At 40.4% G+C, this 19,098-nt stretch overlaps 1 protein-coding gene across 1 annotated transcript in view; it reads right to left on the reverse strand.

Moving 5' to 3' along the window:
* TPD52L1 (TPD52 like 1) overlaps positions 1-19,098 on the reverse strand; it is a gene marked incomplete at both ends in the record, with an annotated part of 56,108 nt that overhangs the window by 20,165 nt on the left and 16,845 nt on the right. Inside the window, 2 exon segments of the mRNA XM_082481469.1 lie at positions 8,777-8,925; positions 17,744-17,859. Coding sequence (XP_082337595.1) covers positions 8,777-8,925; positions 17,744-17,859 — 265 coding nt within the window.

Raw genomic sequence — 19,098 nt, forward strand, 5'->3', positions numbered from 1 at the left:
ACATATGAATTAAGCAAAGTAGATTTGCGGCATATTTTGACTGCTTTTTCACCTGACTTTTTCGTATACTGCATTTAGGTTGTGCTGTCATACGACAACCAGGTCTCACCAGCTGATTTTTACAGCTAGCGAAAGGAAATGAAAGAAGATACTGTTTCATAAAACAGAAGATGTGAAGGAAATACTGCTTCATATAGGGTATAGCCAGGCAGCAGACATATAGAGAGGTCAGAGAACTAGATGTGTAAATGACCAACATCATCTGCAGGATAAGACAGAATAGTCATACTGCATGCTATTTGATCTCAACTCAGTACAGAATCGCCCTTCACAGGGCAGAATTAAATCAAACCTTCCTTCATAGGAGCAGTACATGCACTGCTGACAGAAGTAGGCTACAAACACAATATTCACATTTTGCATGGCAAGCTGCACATTGGACCTACTACAGTAAATTATAAAGAATTTAAATGCAGCTTCTGTAAAATCAGTACATCTGCTAATTAGTATGTCTTCATTCAGCATTGTGCCCCTCCATCAGTGCTTGCTGGCAAAATTAATCCATTTGAGAAACACTCTTCTGTGATAAAGCTTACATAAGATGCAATAAAATGCAAACAATTAACAACAAAACCATACAGCAGAGCAGAGCCTGGTGGCACAAGCCATGCCCTATGGAGATTCCTTCTTTTCAGTTTTTAAACGATTACTCAGCTTAAAAATGACATTTCTGGAATCCATGTGAAGCATCTTGATCTCATGAGAACCTCTCAGCTAGTAAACTATTTTTCTGTCGATTTTCTGTGAAAAACTGGGTTCAGCATTAACTAAATTATGCTCATGCTCAAATGAAATAAATGCATATATGAATGGCAGATAACATGTACATAAAACATTCTCTAAGAGCATTCATATTGCCATTTTGCCCACAAGTGAACTCTAAGGTGTTGTGGGGTTGGTTTTATTTTTTTAGTGGTCACCTGAAATTCATTCCAACTTCAAAAAACAAACAACGAGAGATGTACTTTTTTTAGACATTCTTCCCTTTGCCACGTATGTTAAGAATGAATGGGAACTGTGCTGGCACTTGGGTGGGTACATATGACTAAATCAGTAAAGGAAGCGTGCCCCAGGTAGTTCCTCTCCTACAGAGACAGGAAGGGCAGAGATGAGGGAACCGAACCTCTGCAGGTCGCAGGGGATCTGCCTGCAGCCAGAAATCTGTGCACAGCACACCAAAGATGACTGTTCAGTAGGACGGAGAGAGTCACGGGTCAGGAAAGGTGCCAGAAAAAAGGTGACAAATATTCTGTGCTGTCCTGCTTTGTAATCTTCAAAACCTTCAGAAAAAATAGGGATACAATTGTGTGAAATGTGCTATTTGTGCAATGCAGCATAGAATACGGGAAAACCATGCAGCTGTGGTACATTTAATCTCCAGGTAGAAAAGCCACAGTATGTTGTCTTAAGCACAGATCAGATTAAGACATTCCAAACCGAAACTTCACAGTTCATCACACCTTTAACTATGCCAATACTGCACACTACATCAACAAAATTACACAGATTAAATATATCCCAGCCTCCCTTTTCCTTTTCTCCCCTTCCCATCCTCTCCTTTCTTCCCCTTCCTTTCTCCTCTTCCTCTTTCCTGTCTTTCTTCCTCTTCCTTTGTTTTTTTTTTTTCTTTCTTCTTTAGTTTTCCCTTCCTTTTCCTTTCCTCCCTCCATTTCCTTTCCTTTTGCTTCATTTCTGTTCTTCCTTTTCCTTCCATTTCTCCCTCTCCTTTCTTTTCCTTTCCTTCCCTTTCCCCTGTCCCCTTTCCACTGACCCTCTGCTGAATATTTTTAATCCTCATCATTTCAGAAATTCCAATTTACACTCAGGTCTCCCCTCCTTACAGTTAGATAGACATTTATACAGATATCTATAATATATGTATCTGCATTTTCTGGTGCACAATCATAATTACAGTGGAGTTTTCCCTGAGAAACTACCGCTATATTCACTGACATTGCTGGGGAATTTCCATTAGCTGAAGCTCCTGGTGTAAACAAGTAGACATACATCTTTTAGAAAAGGGACAATGAGAATAGCCTAAGTTAACTTCTCAAAGTCCTTTCTCCAACCTTATTTTCCATTACTCCACCCTTCCAAGTTCAAGGTTAGAGATACATGTGGAAAAAGCAGCAAAATAATTGTCTTTAAAGAAGTCATGAACATTGCCTGATGTGACCCAAAGGACACAAAGTCAGTGGAAGTGAGAGGCTCCCTTTCCTTTCATATAGCACAGACTCACATGCAGGTAATGTAGTTGCTAAAGCTAACACGCTTATCTCTTCACTTACACAACTGCTACATTTACTTGCAAATTTACAGAAGAAAATGTCAAAAGGTGATTACACATTGCAATGAACAGAAACACCCACGTTTCTTTTACCACCACTCGTAACAAGTATGTGTGTGGGAACATGGTATACTGAATTCCTAAAAGTCACAATAGGGCTGCGGTTGTCCACAAATTATATGCGACTTCCTGAGAAAATTCTGAACCTCTGGAACACATTACTATGTATTTAAAATTATACTAATGAAGACTGCAGGTACAGTAGATTGTAAGTCTAAAACACATGCAGCGCAACTATTACTTTCTATTTTCTCATCACCTGGCAGAAATTTGAACAACAAAACGTTAAGTTCCCACTATTTGTGGAAACCCATACAATTGTCCTCAGGTCCCCTATCAGTAGAACTAAGCTTGCTCACATAGTTTTCAACTAGTAGTCGACAAAGAGATCTTTATTCTGTCTCTGGAGGGAAAGGCCAAGTCCCTGTTGAATGCACTTGTCCCAAACCTCAGGTAAGTATTACATGTAAGAGCATGTATTGAAACCTTCCTAAAAAGGCTCCAAAAGACAGGCACCACCTGAGAAAGCCCCAGGTACTGTCTAGGAGACATACTGTTCAGAGCTTGCAATTACAGTTCTCTTGATTCTGGCCACTAATTGATGAGATTTTCTGTTTATACAACAAGTGACAATTTTTGTCTGTGAGGGCAAAAGATGAAAAGTCATTTTGAAAACACAGCTTTGTGAGACTCCTATCCTAGATGGCAGTCTTGCATGGGTCCACTTTCCATCACATCAAAGGCTTCCCAATCCCCTGGTTGGAATCACTAAGTATATGGGCTTTGAGAGATTTCACTTCATTTCACTACTACAGGCCTCAAGGAGAGAATGGGTTTTCTTTAAGTTTTTAGCTATTCTAATAATTTATTAGCTGTAGCAGAACTGCTGCTTACAGTGGTCTGAATGTCTGGGGTATTGGGTTTTTTGAGGGAGTTAGTAGCAAAACCCAACCATTTTCATCTTCCTAGAAGCTATCTCTGTAACTATATTGCTATTCCATCCATAGGCTGAAAGGTTATCCATTTAAAACAGAGGAGGCTTATGCCTTCTCGCAGTTGCTAACATTTCAAGCAAGAATAACAAAGGAGCTTCTGGGAACTATTAGGCTGGAATAAGGTTATTGGTGGGTAATTTTACAGATACAACTGCTCCTTAGAAACTCAGTAGTACCAAAATATCTCCTGAGAGGAGAACACTGTAATGCCTTACTGTTTTTTCCCCAGAGATGTACAGAAGAGCACCAACTCAAAAGCTGAGGGAGAGACAAAACTGAGCATGGTTACAACACAGATGCTTCGCAAAGGTCAAGGTATCTTGTGGATCCACGTTCTTAGTGCTTCATGTGAAGGATTGGTAAGGAGGATAAATTAACCCTTGTAACTTCCTCCAAACATAATACAGTGCAATTCTGTGACTGCATTGAAGAGTACTATTACTTGGGACCTTGACTGTCTGAAAAAAAAAAAAGGGGCAACAGGAGTCTCATGAAGTTCAACAAAGGGAAATGCAGAGTCTGGCACATTGGGATTAATAACCCCACGCACAAGTAGAGGCTGGGGACCCACCAGCTGGAAAGGAGCCTTGCAGAAGACCACCTTGGGTCCCGGTACACAACCAGTTGAACATAAGTAAGCAATGTGCCCTCACAGTAAAGGTGGCTAACAGTATCCTGGGCTGCATTAGGAAGAGTGATTACAGGTCGAGGGAGGTGACCCTTCCCCTCTACTCAGCCCTGGTTAAGGCCACAGCTGGAGTGCTGAGTCCTGTTCTGCGCTCCCCAGTACGAGACCGACATGGATGTACTGAAGCAAGTCCAGTGAAGGGGCATAAAAATGTCTAAGGGACTGGAGCACCTCTCATATGAGGAAAGGCTGAGAAAGCTGGGACTGGCCAGCCTGGAGAAGAGAAGGCTCGTGGGGGGATCTCATCAATGTGTACAGAAAACCTGATAGAAGGAAGTGGAGAAGACAGAGGCAGACTCTTTTCAGAGGTATTTAGTGAAAGCGCAAGAGGCAACGGACACAAAATGAATGCAAGAAATATTTAAACAAAGGAAAAAGGGGTTTCAGATTAAGGGTAACTGAACACTGGAATAGGTTGCCCAGAGAGTCTCCAGAGTCTCCATCCTTGCAGATATTCAAAACCTGACTGGACATAGTCCTGAGCACCCTGCTCTAGCTCACCCTGCTCGGAGAGGGAGAGTTTGACTAGACAGTCTCCTGACATTGCTGCCAACCTCAACTATTCTGTGATTCTGTATAAAACTCGGTCAATCTTTATAGAAGCTATCTTCTTACCTTAATGCACGACGCAGTGAAAATCTGAAGTACGGAAAATTAGAGAGCTGTGGAAACTTTATTGAAGCAACACCAATCAAACAGCTTTAACTAAGGAAGCATACTGCACTCAGGTTACATAAAACCTTTCCTTTGTAGCAAAAAATTAATTTAAAAAGCTCAATTATAGTCTTTGCAAATATCCCTGTAAAGACATTTTTAATGATTCCTTAAGCTAAAATAAATAACCTCAAAATATGCCAACATTACCCTGCTTCTAGCATCTAAATAAGAATGAATTATCCCTGTTTAAAATATAAATTTAAAAACCTGCATTGCTAGAAACTAACTGCCTATCCACCCACCTCTATTCACTGGAAACCTGATCTTTAAAAAGGTGTGTGGGGGGAAGTCATTCCAGTTGAATGCCTTACCATCATGAAAGCAAATTAAACCTGAGGCAACCATTTGCCCTCTAGTTACTGATATCCTCTATAGTAGAAACCCCTGCCTTCTTTAACATATTATGCTAAAAAACAGTGCACAGAAAAGAGCAGAGGAAATGAACAAGGAACTTGAAAAATGCATTCTGATTCTGGTCATCATAATAAGTGAATGACTTCCAGGTGTATTTCATACAAGGCTGAAAAGTGCAAACAACATTACAAGTTTTCTTTAGAGAGAAACAAAGCCGATTTAAATAAGAAAAACCCACCAACTTATTTGATACATAAAAAGCTGCACATTACTGTTGGAAATGTAATGTCTCACTAGAGGTAGTCAGAATTGCTTTTGCATACCTTAAAGTATGAATTAATGACAAGGAAACAGATTGTACAGAACTGTATTTTGAGCCTGACAATCTTCAATCTATGGAGGACATCAGCCCATTGACCTTTAGCTCTAGCTTTCCTCATGATTAAAACTATTACTTTTTTGTTTTCTTTTTAAGCATAGCAATCCTTTAATGACAATTTCTAACATGTACATGTCAAGCATGCTCAGGCTAACTTCTAAGCTACCTGTGGCCAACCTTTTAAAATGTAAATGCTTAAAAATAGTCAGAATCTCAAGTTTAAATTTAGTCATTCCAGGTGGCATCCATCCTGTGAGTTAGGTCATGAGTCTTAACTAGTTGTTCAGACACGCTTTACAGAACTGTTTCTGAGAGAAGTCCATCCCTCTGCCTCTAAGTCCACTTTAACCTTAAGAATGCATTCCTAAATGGAGAACTTAAAAAGATTATTAACAATACGAGGACAAGAATTTGGTGCTTAATTGTTCTCTGTGGCTTTGAAAAATTCCCCAATAAAGAGGTTTTAACTTCCAGAAAAGCACAGCAGCTACAAAACCCAGTAAGACTGAGTGAAAGCAAAATTTGTCTCCTTAAAAGCATGTCTTCTTAAAATTTAAAATCACTAATTGTGTATTTAGAAGCCTAAAGTACAGGCATGTAAATATTTTGAACTTTTATTTTTTAGAAGAGGCTTTTCATCCTTACTAAATCAGAGAATCTTGGTGAGTAATGCTATCCCATTGCTATTTTGGTGCAGCAACAATGAATCACCTCTATTACTTGACACATCCATTCTGAAGAATGCAGGATTACCATGATTTGTACCGGCATCAGTATCCTGGTGTGAATGTCAGCCAGAATTATAAAGAAGTTGGACCATGGACATCAGGATTTTCAAGGGCGCAAATGGATTCCTGCTGCTCAGCTCTACATAACTACTTGTAGACTCTCATCACCTGATGGCTTGTTGGTTTTGAAACTCATTTTAAATAAAAAGTAGAAGCCTCCATACTGATAAAGTCTCCTAAGTCTCTCTATCCTTGTGCAAAATGTCAATATTGTGAAGGGAAAATGAAACACTGTTGTGGAATGTAAAAGTAAAAGTAAAAATGGAAGTTTTTGTTTCAATATTTTGCTCATGTCTCCCAGTAACTCTAGTTCAGGTGTCTTGTGCCCCTCCTCTCTTCTAAAGCTCAGTGTGTCCAGACTATCCTCCCCTAGTACATGCCAGACATCCTCATTGAGCCAGCATGGGTGCCCCTGTTAATAACTTGTTTTGAGAAATAGGACCTAGCGGAGAAACTGTCCAAAAGTTAGAAATAGGAGACATACAAACTACATTTCCTATTAAGGGGTTTATACCTTATTTGACTTCTCATTAAAGAAGAAAGAATTATTATTTTTTCCAAGTTTCTGTCAGGGCCTTGAGTGTACCAAGAAGCACTGCAAACCCTTCTCTCCCCCCCCCCCCTTCCATGGGTTTGGCCACCTGGGCTCAAGGCCAGCTCTAACACTGCACAACTGTTTAACCTTGGGTAAGACTGTGGTGACAGTACTGGGTGAGAGAGTTGGGAGAAGCCTTGTTAGGCTTCTCCCCTCTTCACTTGCGAGCTACACTAAAGCTTAATCTGCATTTAAGCCTGTGGTCCTCGCCTGAGTTACCTTACTGGTGGACCTGTATCTGGTCAGGTAACTCACTGATCTTGACCCACAGATTTTACTTCCTGGCTTGACTTTGGAACTGGCTCATAGCTACAGACTCACCTGTAGATCTGAACTCATGGCTTGACCCCGTTTACTGCCACTGGACCTGCTCTGCTCCCTTTGTTCAGGTACTGTGGGACTGCTCCTTCGTGCGTGATACCACTGCCCTGTCTGCCTTGCTGTTGGCTCCCAGCTCAGCTCTGTTGTGGAGCAGCTCACTCTTGCTTCTCCCCAAGAGTGTCAAATTCAGTTGTCAATTGGGGAAAAAAAACAAACTATCAAATAACTTTTCAGACAGCACTCGATGAAAGGTGGGTGGTTCTTTCTACCAATGTTGCTATTAATTCAGCCCAAAAAGTCTTAGAGGAATATAGTATGTTCATTTGTGTAAGTATAAGGATCGGTATGAAGATGAGATCAGCTTCACAGTAATTGTCATGACCTTCCTGGAGTTTTGGCATTCAGAGTTTTATTCACCATCTCTCTCAGTGATGCTCCATCAGAGATACAGAGCAAAAAGTGTTTGAAGCTTACAAGTAACACTACCTATCCTAGGTTTTGTGGCAGATTCAGGATAGGTCTTATCATTATATCCATATGAATATTTTAACTCCATCCTTATGTGAGACAAAAGGCTTGTAGCAATAATTCTTGGTAGCAAGCTGCAGCCCAAATAACCTCCCTCCTCTGCTTTCTCATCCAAGAACTGGTGCATTTTTAAAAGGCACTTTCCTGGTAAGCAGCAACTGACTTAAGACTAAAGACTTCCACAGCATAATTGGTCTGGGTCAAAAATAAAATAAAATAAAATTCAAGTTACAACCGTTTCAACAACAGCAGAGCAGAGCTACAGTTCTTCACATTTATGCATTACCTTTCACTCTGGGAACTCCAAGCTGCTTAGACATTACACAAGGTGAGTTTCACTGAACTCTTGTGAACGAGTTACCCATTCTGCACAGCGGTAAACCAAGGCTGTGAGAGGTGCCAGGGACTTGCCTAAGAATACACTGCTGCAAAATAACAACAAACTCAACAGATGTAGGACTTATGATAACCTCAAAGATGGTACGGTTACTCCAATAATTTTTTTTGTTTCTTTTGGACAACGCAAAGCAGGAATTAAACAGTTACACATCAACTGATCCTGCCAGTATTCTTTGTAATTCAGATGATGGTACTATTTTTTTAAATAGTTGCTAATGTTTTGGTAATTTTTATTATTTTTTTACATTGTCTCTCTTGAAAGTTGAAAAATATAATACAATGAGATTAAAAAAAGTCCTTTCCTCAGTAAGGACTCTGTAGGAATGTGTTACGGGACAGGAGGGTAACCTTCTCAGTGCCATGACAATTTTAGTAGTTGTGATTTTGCAAGAGTGAGGTGTGACACAGTAGGAAAGCATGGTGCTGCTGTGGAAGGGCTTTTTTCTGGTCTCCTTTCTCTTAGAAGCTTGATATGTTTGTCCCTGCCATCTACTCCACTCAGCAGGTATTTCAATTGCTAAAATTCGTACCAGGGCTCATCAAGACAATACCTCCAACATGCTACACAACATACAAGAATGAATTTGTGCAAGGTCTGTACTCACGCAGAAGTTGTCTGCATATCATGCCAGCTTTTGCTGAAGTTCTGCTTCAGTTCATTCATCAGACTTATGCCAAGCTTTTGTTTAATTTCAACCAGGTGCTTTTCTTTGGCTGCTAGCACTTGCCGCAAAGTTGAAATTTCATCCTCTAGCTGAGAGACGCAAAGAGGGAGGAGAAAGGTGTTAGCCTGTTCCTACAGAACATTAAACACACACTATGTCAAGAGATTAAATAACTCTTACATAAACTTGCATTTTTCATAGGTGACTAGAGAGACAGAGAGATTCAAGTGCTTATGACAATCACAAAGACATGCCCAGAACAGAACTGACACTACATTAAATTAATATCTCAAACTGTGTCACCTATGTGCACCATCATACACACACATCTGATAAGAGAGAGAATTCTCCACTAAGAAAGTGACTATTGAGCAATTTGACCAAGATCTGCCTTAGGGCATTAGGAGTCTCAAACATCAGCTTTCCATTCACTTGTAAAATGGGAAGGGGCAGAACTGGATAATTCAGGCAGATAGCTCTCTTTGAATGCACAGGGGTTTAACTTTTTATTTACAGCTTTTTAGTCTTCCACTCACTAAAAAAAAAAAAAAAGATGCAAATTCTTAGGAGCAGGTTAAAAAAAAAAAAATAATCACATTATAACGTATGACCTGACTCATAAAAAGTTACATCCTTGTCACATGAGTATTATCTACGTTTTTAGGGCCTACATATTTCAAAATTGTAACATAAAAATACATAGGAGATGGACTGTTAACATGAGTGACCAGGTCCTACACAAAGCATAGAAGCATTCAGAAGACACAGCAGATTAGCCTTTTCAGAGCTCGTAGTCATTAACCAAACTGTGTGAATCCAAGTTATAAAGATGCCGTTCAGCCCAAACAGAGGAATATAATTCTCCCTGCAGTCGACATTATTTGAAACATTTAAACCAAGCCAGTGTTTTAGCAAGGCAAGGATCAGAAGGCTTGACTGAGAGGAAGGACCGCTGAATCAGCCTGCCACTGGCTCAAGATCCTCTACCTTAGGCAGCACTCCTGCAAGTCGGGTTTGCATTCTTCATCCAGGAGCCTCCCAAGCCAATTATACACGCGGCACTCAGAGGTACCGAAGCTAACAAGGGCAAGTGACACCAGAGCAGCTGCCTTTCACTTCAGGTTTAGAAGTTCCCTTACTGATTGTGTTCCTTCCTCCATATGTTGAAAGGATGACATATGGTAATGTATCTGATTACCATATGTTAAGTTCCCTGAAACCACAGTCTCCCCGTGATTTAACTCCATAGGCTGCAGGGAAGGAGGCAAGCACCAGCTGCATCAGTTGCTGACCGCCAGGGCTATATTTAGGCTGTAAATACCAGCATTATTTTTATTTTACACACTCATGCATTCTGCTTCCTTGTAAAACTGGCTGCAAGCTCATTGTTCTTGGAAAAGTCTCACCCTTGAATCCCCCAGCTATCAATTTCTCTTTTGTCACTACCTGCTATCTAAATTATTCAAGCAGCTCAGGAATTAAGCAGCAAGACTATGAACAGAAGGCAAAATCATGACCTCAGAGAAGCAGATACCAGTATTCACCAATGCCTGCAATGTCAACACTTCCCAGTAAAATACATAACAATCCAAAATCCTTCCTATTCCATTATATTCCTAACCTGCCAATGAAACGCTGTCAAGCAGCAGCATGAGTTTCTCTTCTGAGGATAATTGATTAAATGCTTACAGAAAGAAGAAATCACAAGTGTCAGCATTTTTCAGGTAGTAGTTCAGAGCTTCCTTTATTTTTTTTCCCAACCACAGCAAACCAGTCTGCCTGAGCAACACTGCTAAAGAACTTAACTTAAACCGATACCAGTATGCTTACATGTACTTAAACATTAATGCTTTCCATATGGGACAGCACTAGGCTGATCATTAGGTACCTGGATATGTAAACATTTGAGGGCTTCTATTAAAATTACTTTCCATCTGTTCTGTTGAATAGACACCAAAAGCTGTAAAGCCCTAAGGAAGCATTAACCATGTGCTCAATGGCATAAGTATGAACAGCATTTTTGACTGTGTTAAAACTAATAAATTGTTTTTCCTTAGAGATCAGAGTCTGGTTTTGATTTCACAAAATCCTCCTCAAGTTCCATCATTTTAAAATAATGGACGATACAAAGCCTCCCTGAAGCACTCAGATATCAGTGATTGAAGACTGTGAAGTAGGCAGAAAGGATTAGGGACTTATAGTGGGATCTTGAAAAGCATTTAAGTAGGTTACACACCTAACTCCCATAGAAGTCAGGTATCACCTGCTTAGGCATTTTTCAGAAGTCCAGTGTTATAAATGAAGACTCCATTATGAAACTAGGGCTTAAGCCAATAAAAATACAAGCTTCTGGTCCTCACACTTCCCTTCTAAGTGAAATGGAGTCAGAAGAATAGAGATGCATCATATAGGGACAAAGTTCCCTTCTCCCTTTTCGTGGGCTTAGGAATCAGAGTTCATAGCTGTTTTTTCTTTCCTCCGTTATTGTGTGGGATGCGTAAAAGCAAGGAGAGGAGCTGACCACCTAAGACACTACGATTCCTATGATTAGATGACACGAGTAATGTGTAAATCACACAAAGGTGAGACCCCAGGAAAAAAATCCACAATTACAGACAGATATCTCTGAAATCTGGGACTGACTAGTAATACGGAAGAAGGACAGTGAAGTCCAGCACACAAACACAAAAAAGTATTATCCTTTGTTTTGCCCTTTTTTATTATTATTTTAGGGCAAATTGTATGTTTTATGAGGTTGAATCACGGAATCACGGAGTTTCAGAGTTGGAAGGGACCTCTAGAGATCATCTAGTCCAACTCCCCTGCCAAAGCAGGATTGCCTAGAGCACACTACTCAGGACTGCATCCAGGCGGGTCTTGAAAAGCTCCAGAGAAGGGGACTCCACAACCTCCCTGGGCAGCCTGTGCCAGTGCTCTGTCACCCTCACCGTAAAGAACTGTTTCCGTGTATTTGAATGGAACTTCCTGTGTTCTAACTCGTGCCCATTACCCCTCGTCCTGTCACTGGGAACCATTGAAAAGAGCCTGGCTCCATCCTCCTTCAACCCACCCTTCAGATACTTGTACGCCATAATAAGGTCTCCCCTCAGCCTTCTCTTCTCCAGGCTAAAGAGTCCCAGCTCTCGCAGCCTTTCCTCATAAGGGAGATGCTCCAAGCCCTTAATCGTCTTAGTTGCTCTTCGCTGGACTCGCTCCAGCAGTTCCCTGTCCCTCTTGAACTGGGGAGCCCAAAACTGGACACAGTATTCCAGTTGTGGCCTCACCAGTGCAGAGTAGAGGGGGAGAATGACCTCCCTCGACCTACTGGCCACACTCTTCCCTATGCAGCCCAGGATTCCATTGGCCTTTTTGGCAACAAGGGCACATTGCTGGGCCATGGATAATTTACTGTCTACCATGACCCCCAGATCCTTCTCCTCCAAGCTACTTCCCAGCAGGTCCGCCCCTAACCTGTACTGGTGCCTAGCATTCTTCCTCCCCAGGTGCGGGACCTTGCACTTGCTTTTGTTGAACCTCATTAGGTTCTTCTCTGCCCAGCTCTCCAGCCTGTCCAGGTCACGCTGGATGGCAGCACGGCCCTCTGGGGTGTCAGCCACCCCACCCAGTTTGGTATCATCAGCAAACTTGCTGAGGATACACTCTGCCCCCTCATCCAGGTCATTAATGAATATATTAAACAAAATTGGACCGAGTATTGACCCCTGGGGGACACCACTGGTTACAGGCCTCCAACTAGACTCTGTGCCGCTGATCACAACCCTCTGAGTTCTGTCCCGCAGCCAACTCTCAATCCACCTCACTGTCACCTCATCTAGCCCATACTTCCTCAGCTTCCTAATGAGGATGTTATGGGAGACAGTGTCAAAAGCCTTGCTAAAGTCAAGGTAGATGACATCTACGACTCTCCCCTCATCCAGCCAACCAGTTATAACATCATAGAAAGCTATCAGATTGGTCAAGCACGATTTACCCTTGGTAAATCCATGTTGACCGCTTCCAATAACTTCCTTGAACATCCATTTAAGATGGTGACATGCCTGAAAAAAAACACCCCACTCCAAGATATAACTTTTCCCATTTTTTTCAGTAGACACTCACAAAACAGCTCATAAAATACAAACCAGAAAGTACTTATTCAGTAAAATGGAGCATTTTGGACAAACTACTATTAATAAAAATATATGTCAGTTGGAATGATTTATATTCTGAGATACACATAGTACTACGTAAAATGTGGAGGTGGAAAGATTCAGCTATTGGTTGGAATAATACTGATGAATGGGTTGAATGGTAAGCTGAATTGTAAATTGTATGTTTGTTTTAAGGATAAAGGCAGTAAGTGACTAAAATATTAAGGGGCCCCAATAGAAAACAGAAGCCATCTACTTCTAAGTTAGTTTAAGCATCCTTTTTACCTACCACTACACCACCCAAACATGTAGTGCCCTGACCTGGCTGTTTGCACACCCCTCCTCACCAGGGGAAGCTGTACCAGGCAAAAGCCATCACCAAAAAAAACAAGGGCTATTTTTAAGGCAGATCAGTTCCTAGATCCAGTGCAGAGACGTGCACAAGTACCTGTGTGGGTACAGCACAGGGGGCAGGAACAAGTAGCTGGAGATGGAGAAGAGAGGAAAGTAGTGATCAGTTAAAGCAGTACATGCAGTACACCCATGGAGGTCGAGTACTGTGATGTGTAAACAACAGGCACACAGCACTACTGAAAGGAAGGCAGACATGGCTGTTTAGGAGCAAGAACTACCTTACCTAAGGGACAGGCTTTGAAAGGTATTGTTTAAAGAAATAAAAAGCAAGTTACACAAGCAACACCAGCAGTGTTATAATATGCTCACAAAAACTTTAAAAGGAACTGGCAACTACAGCAAAGCCAGCAAAGAAACCATAGTCATAGTCCCTTGGAGCTAGTGCTGTCCCAAGGAACTCCCACTGTCATCTGTGGGCAGGTACATCCATCTTGCAGTTGCACCACCATGATTCACCCCTGCACAGCTGCATGACAAGCTCACAGCACAGCACAGCACCTCCCAGTCATGCTGCCAAAACCAGCCAAGAGGCCCACAGCTGAAAATAGTAGGGGTAGAAATTTTGAAAGGGCAGTGCCACGAAATCTCTGACATCATGGAACCATGGTTCAGAATACCCTGGATCCCGAGGGCAGGCTCACACACTTCACTACCACAGGTACCACTGCAGCAGCCAGGCTGCAGCACGCATCTGCCCACCTGTGCTAGAACTGAACATCAACTCTCTGCATAGCTATGTCCTGTAAGAAAAGCTGGAAAACATGTAGCAGACAAAAAACTCAATAAGGAAGGACCAGCTAAATCACTGGTAGGAAGAACCACTACGAGGAAGTACTTGATAACATAAAGACATTCATTTTATGAGGAAGAAAATAATCTTTTCCTTCATTTCATTGGCTTTCAAAAAAAAAAGAAAAATCACAAGACTGCATTTTCTCTGTACTGTTCTTTTTATAATCCTTTTTACCTCAGAAGACACAAAGAAAGTTACAGCAAGTACACAGAAAAAACTGTCTCTCAATGAAACCAATCCACGGGACCCTTAAATTTTGACTAGCTGTTGTGTTTGGTAAACTAGTGATTGTTATCAAATTTTTACCCCTTTTCAAAATTGCTGAGTATTGTAATATGTATACTAAAATGCATAAAATATTTGTAAGGAAATGTGAGGACCATGGTAGCCTTTTAAAGAAAGTAGTTGTAACTGTGAGCAGAATAAAGTAACACAAAAAATAACAGGCACTTCACCTCTGCACCAAATCAAAGTTTACACCTCCAGGCTGAGTACCTATTGATTTTTGTTTTTCCTTGGGTGAACAGCACCCAGAGACATCAGGGACACACATAAATAAAATTAGCTGTTAGCAGAAAAAAGTACTCACATCTTTCCTCAAACTTAAACATGCAGTAACACACATAGCTGAACTTAGAACCTGTGCATCAGCTAGAAAGCTTGTAGATCAAACCACATAGCTGCTTTTGTGAAGGTATAGGAGGGGGGAGACAGCAAGGAGTAAATGACTACTTTGATGAGCGTAATGGAAGGACAACTGACAGCAGTGAGCAAGATAGCTCAAAAACTCAGCCCCCGTCATGACTCAGGAGTCATGGGGAAAAAAATCTGTTCTGCTAATAAGCTTTTGGCCTTATGTAAAGTTTCTGGGTTACAATTTTCATCTTTTATTCTGAAGCATCAGAATGACTTCTGTTAAGTCAAATGACTTAGAAGTTCCTGTAAGAGTTACTCATTTTACTCGCATTGTAGAAATTCCAAGGCTTGATTAGAGTCAGAGCCCTGCTGTGTTAGCCAGACTACAAATACAAGAACAGAGTTAGTCCACGCTCTGAAAAGCTTCCAGTACAAAGAGACCGCTAGCAGGGGAATAGGAAAAGAGTATACAAGAAACCTGTCAGAAAAACAGTATTGCTAGTTCCCCTCCTAGTGTCAGGGAAGGAAGAAGGAAGACAAAGATGACAGAGAATATATGTATACAGCAGATAAAAAACACAGAGAGGGAACATATTTTTTCTGTTTAAATGCATGCACAACAGGTGCTCACCACAGCTCCCCATTATATCAACTGTTGAGAGACTGTAGCATTAAGGAAGCTTTGGACCTTTCAGAACAATAAGAAGAAAGGTGCTTGTTCCTACACGCTCAAACAGGTATTACCTAACACATAAGAAAACAAAACTACCACTGGTGGAAGAGAGGAGGCTTGGAAGTAATGACTAGCAGCTTTTCAAAAGGAAACATTAGCCCATTCCCACAGAGGTTTCTCTCTGGAGTCAAGGTCTTACACTTTTTTTAGTCTTTTCTAAGAATCATAAGCCTCATTTAAGTTTAGACTTTGTTCATGCTAAATCCAAGTTTTCCAAACATTTCTTAGCATAATTATCAGTTTTATTTTGATTTCAAGCATAAGCTATATGCCAGTAAACTGCTGCGAGCAATTCAGAAAATAATTTCTAGGTCAGCCAAGATCATAATATTTGAAAGGCAATCTCTCACTTGTGTGTTGGTACATGAATTAAAACATTTCTACCATGAGCCACTGAGAACTCTCTGCTCCCACAGGAATCAGCAAGCAGAAAGGATGCCCAGAAACTCTTGATATAAATTCTCTTGAGAGAGGCATATCATTTTCAGATGTTTGCGGGAAGTTCTTTTTTTTATAATTCCTTGTTTCCATCTGCCTTTTAAGTCTCTTTCAGCAGAAAAGAGAAGAGAAGAGAATCACAGAATGGCTGAGGTTGGAAGGGACCTCTGGAGGTCATCGGGTCCAAGCCCCTGCCCAAGGAGGGCCACGTAGAGCCAGTTGCCCAGGACTGTGCCCAGACAGCTTTTGAATATCCCCAAGGAAGGAGACTCCACAACCTCTCTGGGCAACCTGCACCAGCACTCAGTTACACTCACAGCGAAAACATGTTTCCTGATGTTCAGAGGGAACCTCCCATGTTTCAGTGTGTGCCCACTGCCTCTGGTCCTGATGAAAAGATAATAATGAACACCCCAACTTCTAGGTCATCACTATATGATGAACTGAACATGTAAAGTTTCAGTTTCCTTCCTGTATTTACAGATGTGACGGGATCAGCAAAGAAGTAAAGATTAACTAGCACCTCAGAAACACAAGGCTTGATAAAACATTAAAGCAAGAAAACAATCTTTTGGTTTTTTTTTTCACTAGAAAATCCTAAATCGGCACTGAAGGTAAATGACTTGAGAGTCATTAAGAATATGACTTCTTAAAGTATTTAATATTACAACTTATTACTAATTTAAATATTTGTTGTATGAAATACAGGGATCAATCTCTGCAAAAGAACTGTCCCCTGGATGCGCCCATTCTGTGCGTCATAGCAGCAAGTGCTTCACAGAGCACTATGGAACAACGATGAAGGAATGCTTTTTCCCTAGCTAGTTTACACTTTGAAAGTATATGCTCACAGCCCAAATTTCAGGTTTCTTACTATTTAAATGGGTTATTTTATTCATGCTATCTGAAGTTTCCAACCTACCGTCTTAAAAATTCATTATTTCAATTAGACAAAGACAACTCTCCTCCTTCATACATCTGTGATTTCTGTTATTTGTCTCTCATTTAAAATAAACCAACCCTCACTTTTTCCCATTCTCTCATTTTCCATTGTGGAATTTCACTTCTGTTTCTGCAGTATTCAGCAGCAGTAATTAAAACTGAATCCACTCTCCCATTGTAGACTCAATCTATACAATCTCTTTAACCTTTCTAATAAAAAGACCACATGGTTCACACATTTTCCCTCCAATCTCCTTGCTATTAAGTATTATTTTTAAACCTCTTCATGGCGCCATAATATCTCCAGAAGTTCTTTAATTAAGCAAACAACAAATGCAAACCAAAAATATAACCTTCTCCAAATATATCAGTGCCAAAGGAAACAAAAATGTGGTGAAATTACTGTTCTCATCATCATCAATCTCTTCTGGAACCATCATCATCAGCTTTTCCTCTGAGCACCACACAAGGAATCTTTTCTATCAGGTGTCACAACCACTGTAACAACAATACCATAGATCTAATAAGAAGAACACCTACCATTCTTTTATTTATGAAGACATAAGTATTGACTAAAATGGTAAGGTATATTTAACTTTCTCTCTACAATCATCAAGTAGAAGATATTTAATCTTCAAAAAACATATAAGGAAATTAATTGCTTCAGATTATTCTAGCCTAGAACAATTTTACTAAAAGGGAAGAGCATACCTTTACAATGTGTACATCAGCCTACAATTAATATCTTCCAGTTAAAGGAAGTAGAAGCAGTAAGACTCATAGAAATTCAAATTCATTACCTTGACTAGCTCAATCTTTAACTCTTCTTTTTCTTCTTCAGAAATCATATTGGTGAAATCAACATCGGTGACCACATCTTCATCTGTTTCATGCAAAGACTGGGTTTCCAACAGGCCTTAAAGTAAAAAGTTAAAAGGTCAAGACAACCATTATAAATTATTTCAGCTATGCTATTAACCTCCCCTAAAATCTAAGAACAATACAATATTCACCCTCTAGGAAAAAAAAAAAAAGAAAAAAAAAAGAACCTTTTCCCTGCTAAAGGTCATTTGTATTCTGCTCCTCTTTGCTTCTGAAAAGCTACTGGAAGTATCAGATGATAACCTCTGCACAGAAGCAATTTAATATGTGAAAGCAGCACTCATTCCCAGAAAGCAATCACCTTGGACCCCACTAGTGCCTGACGAGGCACTTCCTTGCTTCTAACAATACAGAAGAAAAAAAGGGGGGGGGGGGAGAGAGAAAAAGAAAGCTTTTTCTTCAAAATAAGAAAGCTGGTTAATGTGGATCACTGATGTGAATAGTGGCAATAGTACACTGAACAATATAGGAACTATATTACTGAGCCAAATTTGCTGTAAAAGTACTTCTGATTGCAGCAATTCAAGAACCTTACAGATGTACACAGCTTCCAGAAGCAAATGCCATACCTACTGTTTGAATCTTCTAAATGTTAGAGAGAAGCATACCTTGATCGTTCAATCTAAACTGGTGAAGGGTGAACAATTATACTGGACCTCCAGTTACTTTCTTCTTCTGTGTGTCCAAGAACAGGATCAGTATGTATAAGCACATACATAAACGTTTGAGACCTGGGCCTACCTTGTACAACAGATACAGAGGAAACAAAATATATCCTATCTCCCAATCATTTAGTTAAGAGAAGAATGATTGCTGGGGTTCCAGCCACTAATAGCCTCTCATTCTTCATTGTCTGCAAACAAAACAAGGCAAAACATTCTCGATCCTTTGGAACTTGTTTTAAAGTTCTCAATTTGTTTCTGTTGTGGAAGAAAATTCTCCTCCAGGCTACATCCGGGACAGCACTTTTCCCTGTATTTCAGTTCTTTAGCAGGGTAATCAGCCATCTCAGCTGACTCCTGACATATGTGTACTGCTTAATACAGAAGAAAACAATTTCCTTCCCAGGTCCACAGAGTCCTGTATACTCTATTACATAGAGATTAGAATTTAACTTTGTTAAGTTTTGGCAGTAGGGAATAGAGGTTACACACAACAAGTCTGGAGTATTGAACAACTTGAAATTGAGTACTTTATATTTTCATGCAGAAAGCAAAACTCCCTCCACCTTTTTGTCATTTCTTCCACATAGAGTCCCTCAACATACCTGGAT

Source organism: Vanellus vanellus, assembly GCF_965231255.1.
Source record: "Vanellus vanellus genome assembly, chromosome: 3".
Classification (NCBI taxonomy): Eukaryota; Metazoa; Chordata; class Aves; order Charadriiformes; family Charadriidae; genus Vanellus; species Vanellus vanellus.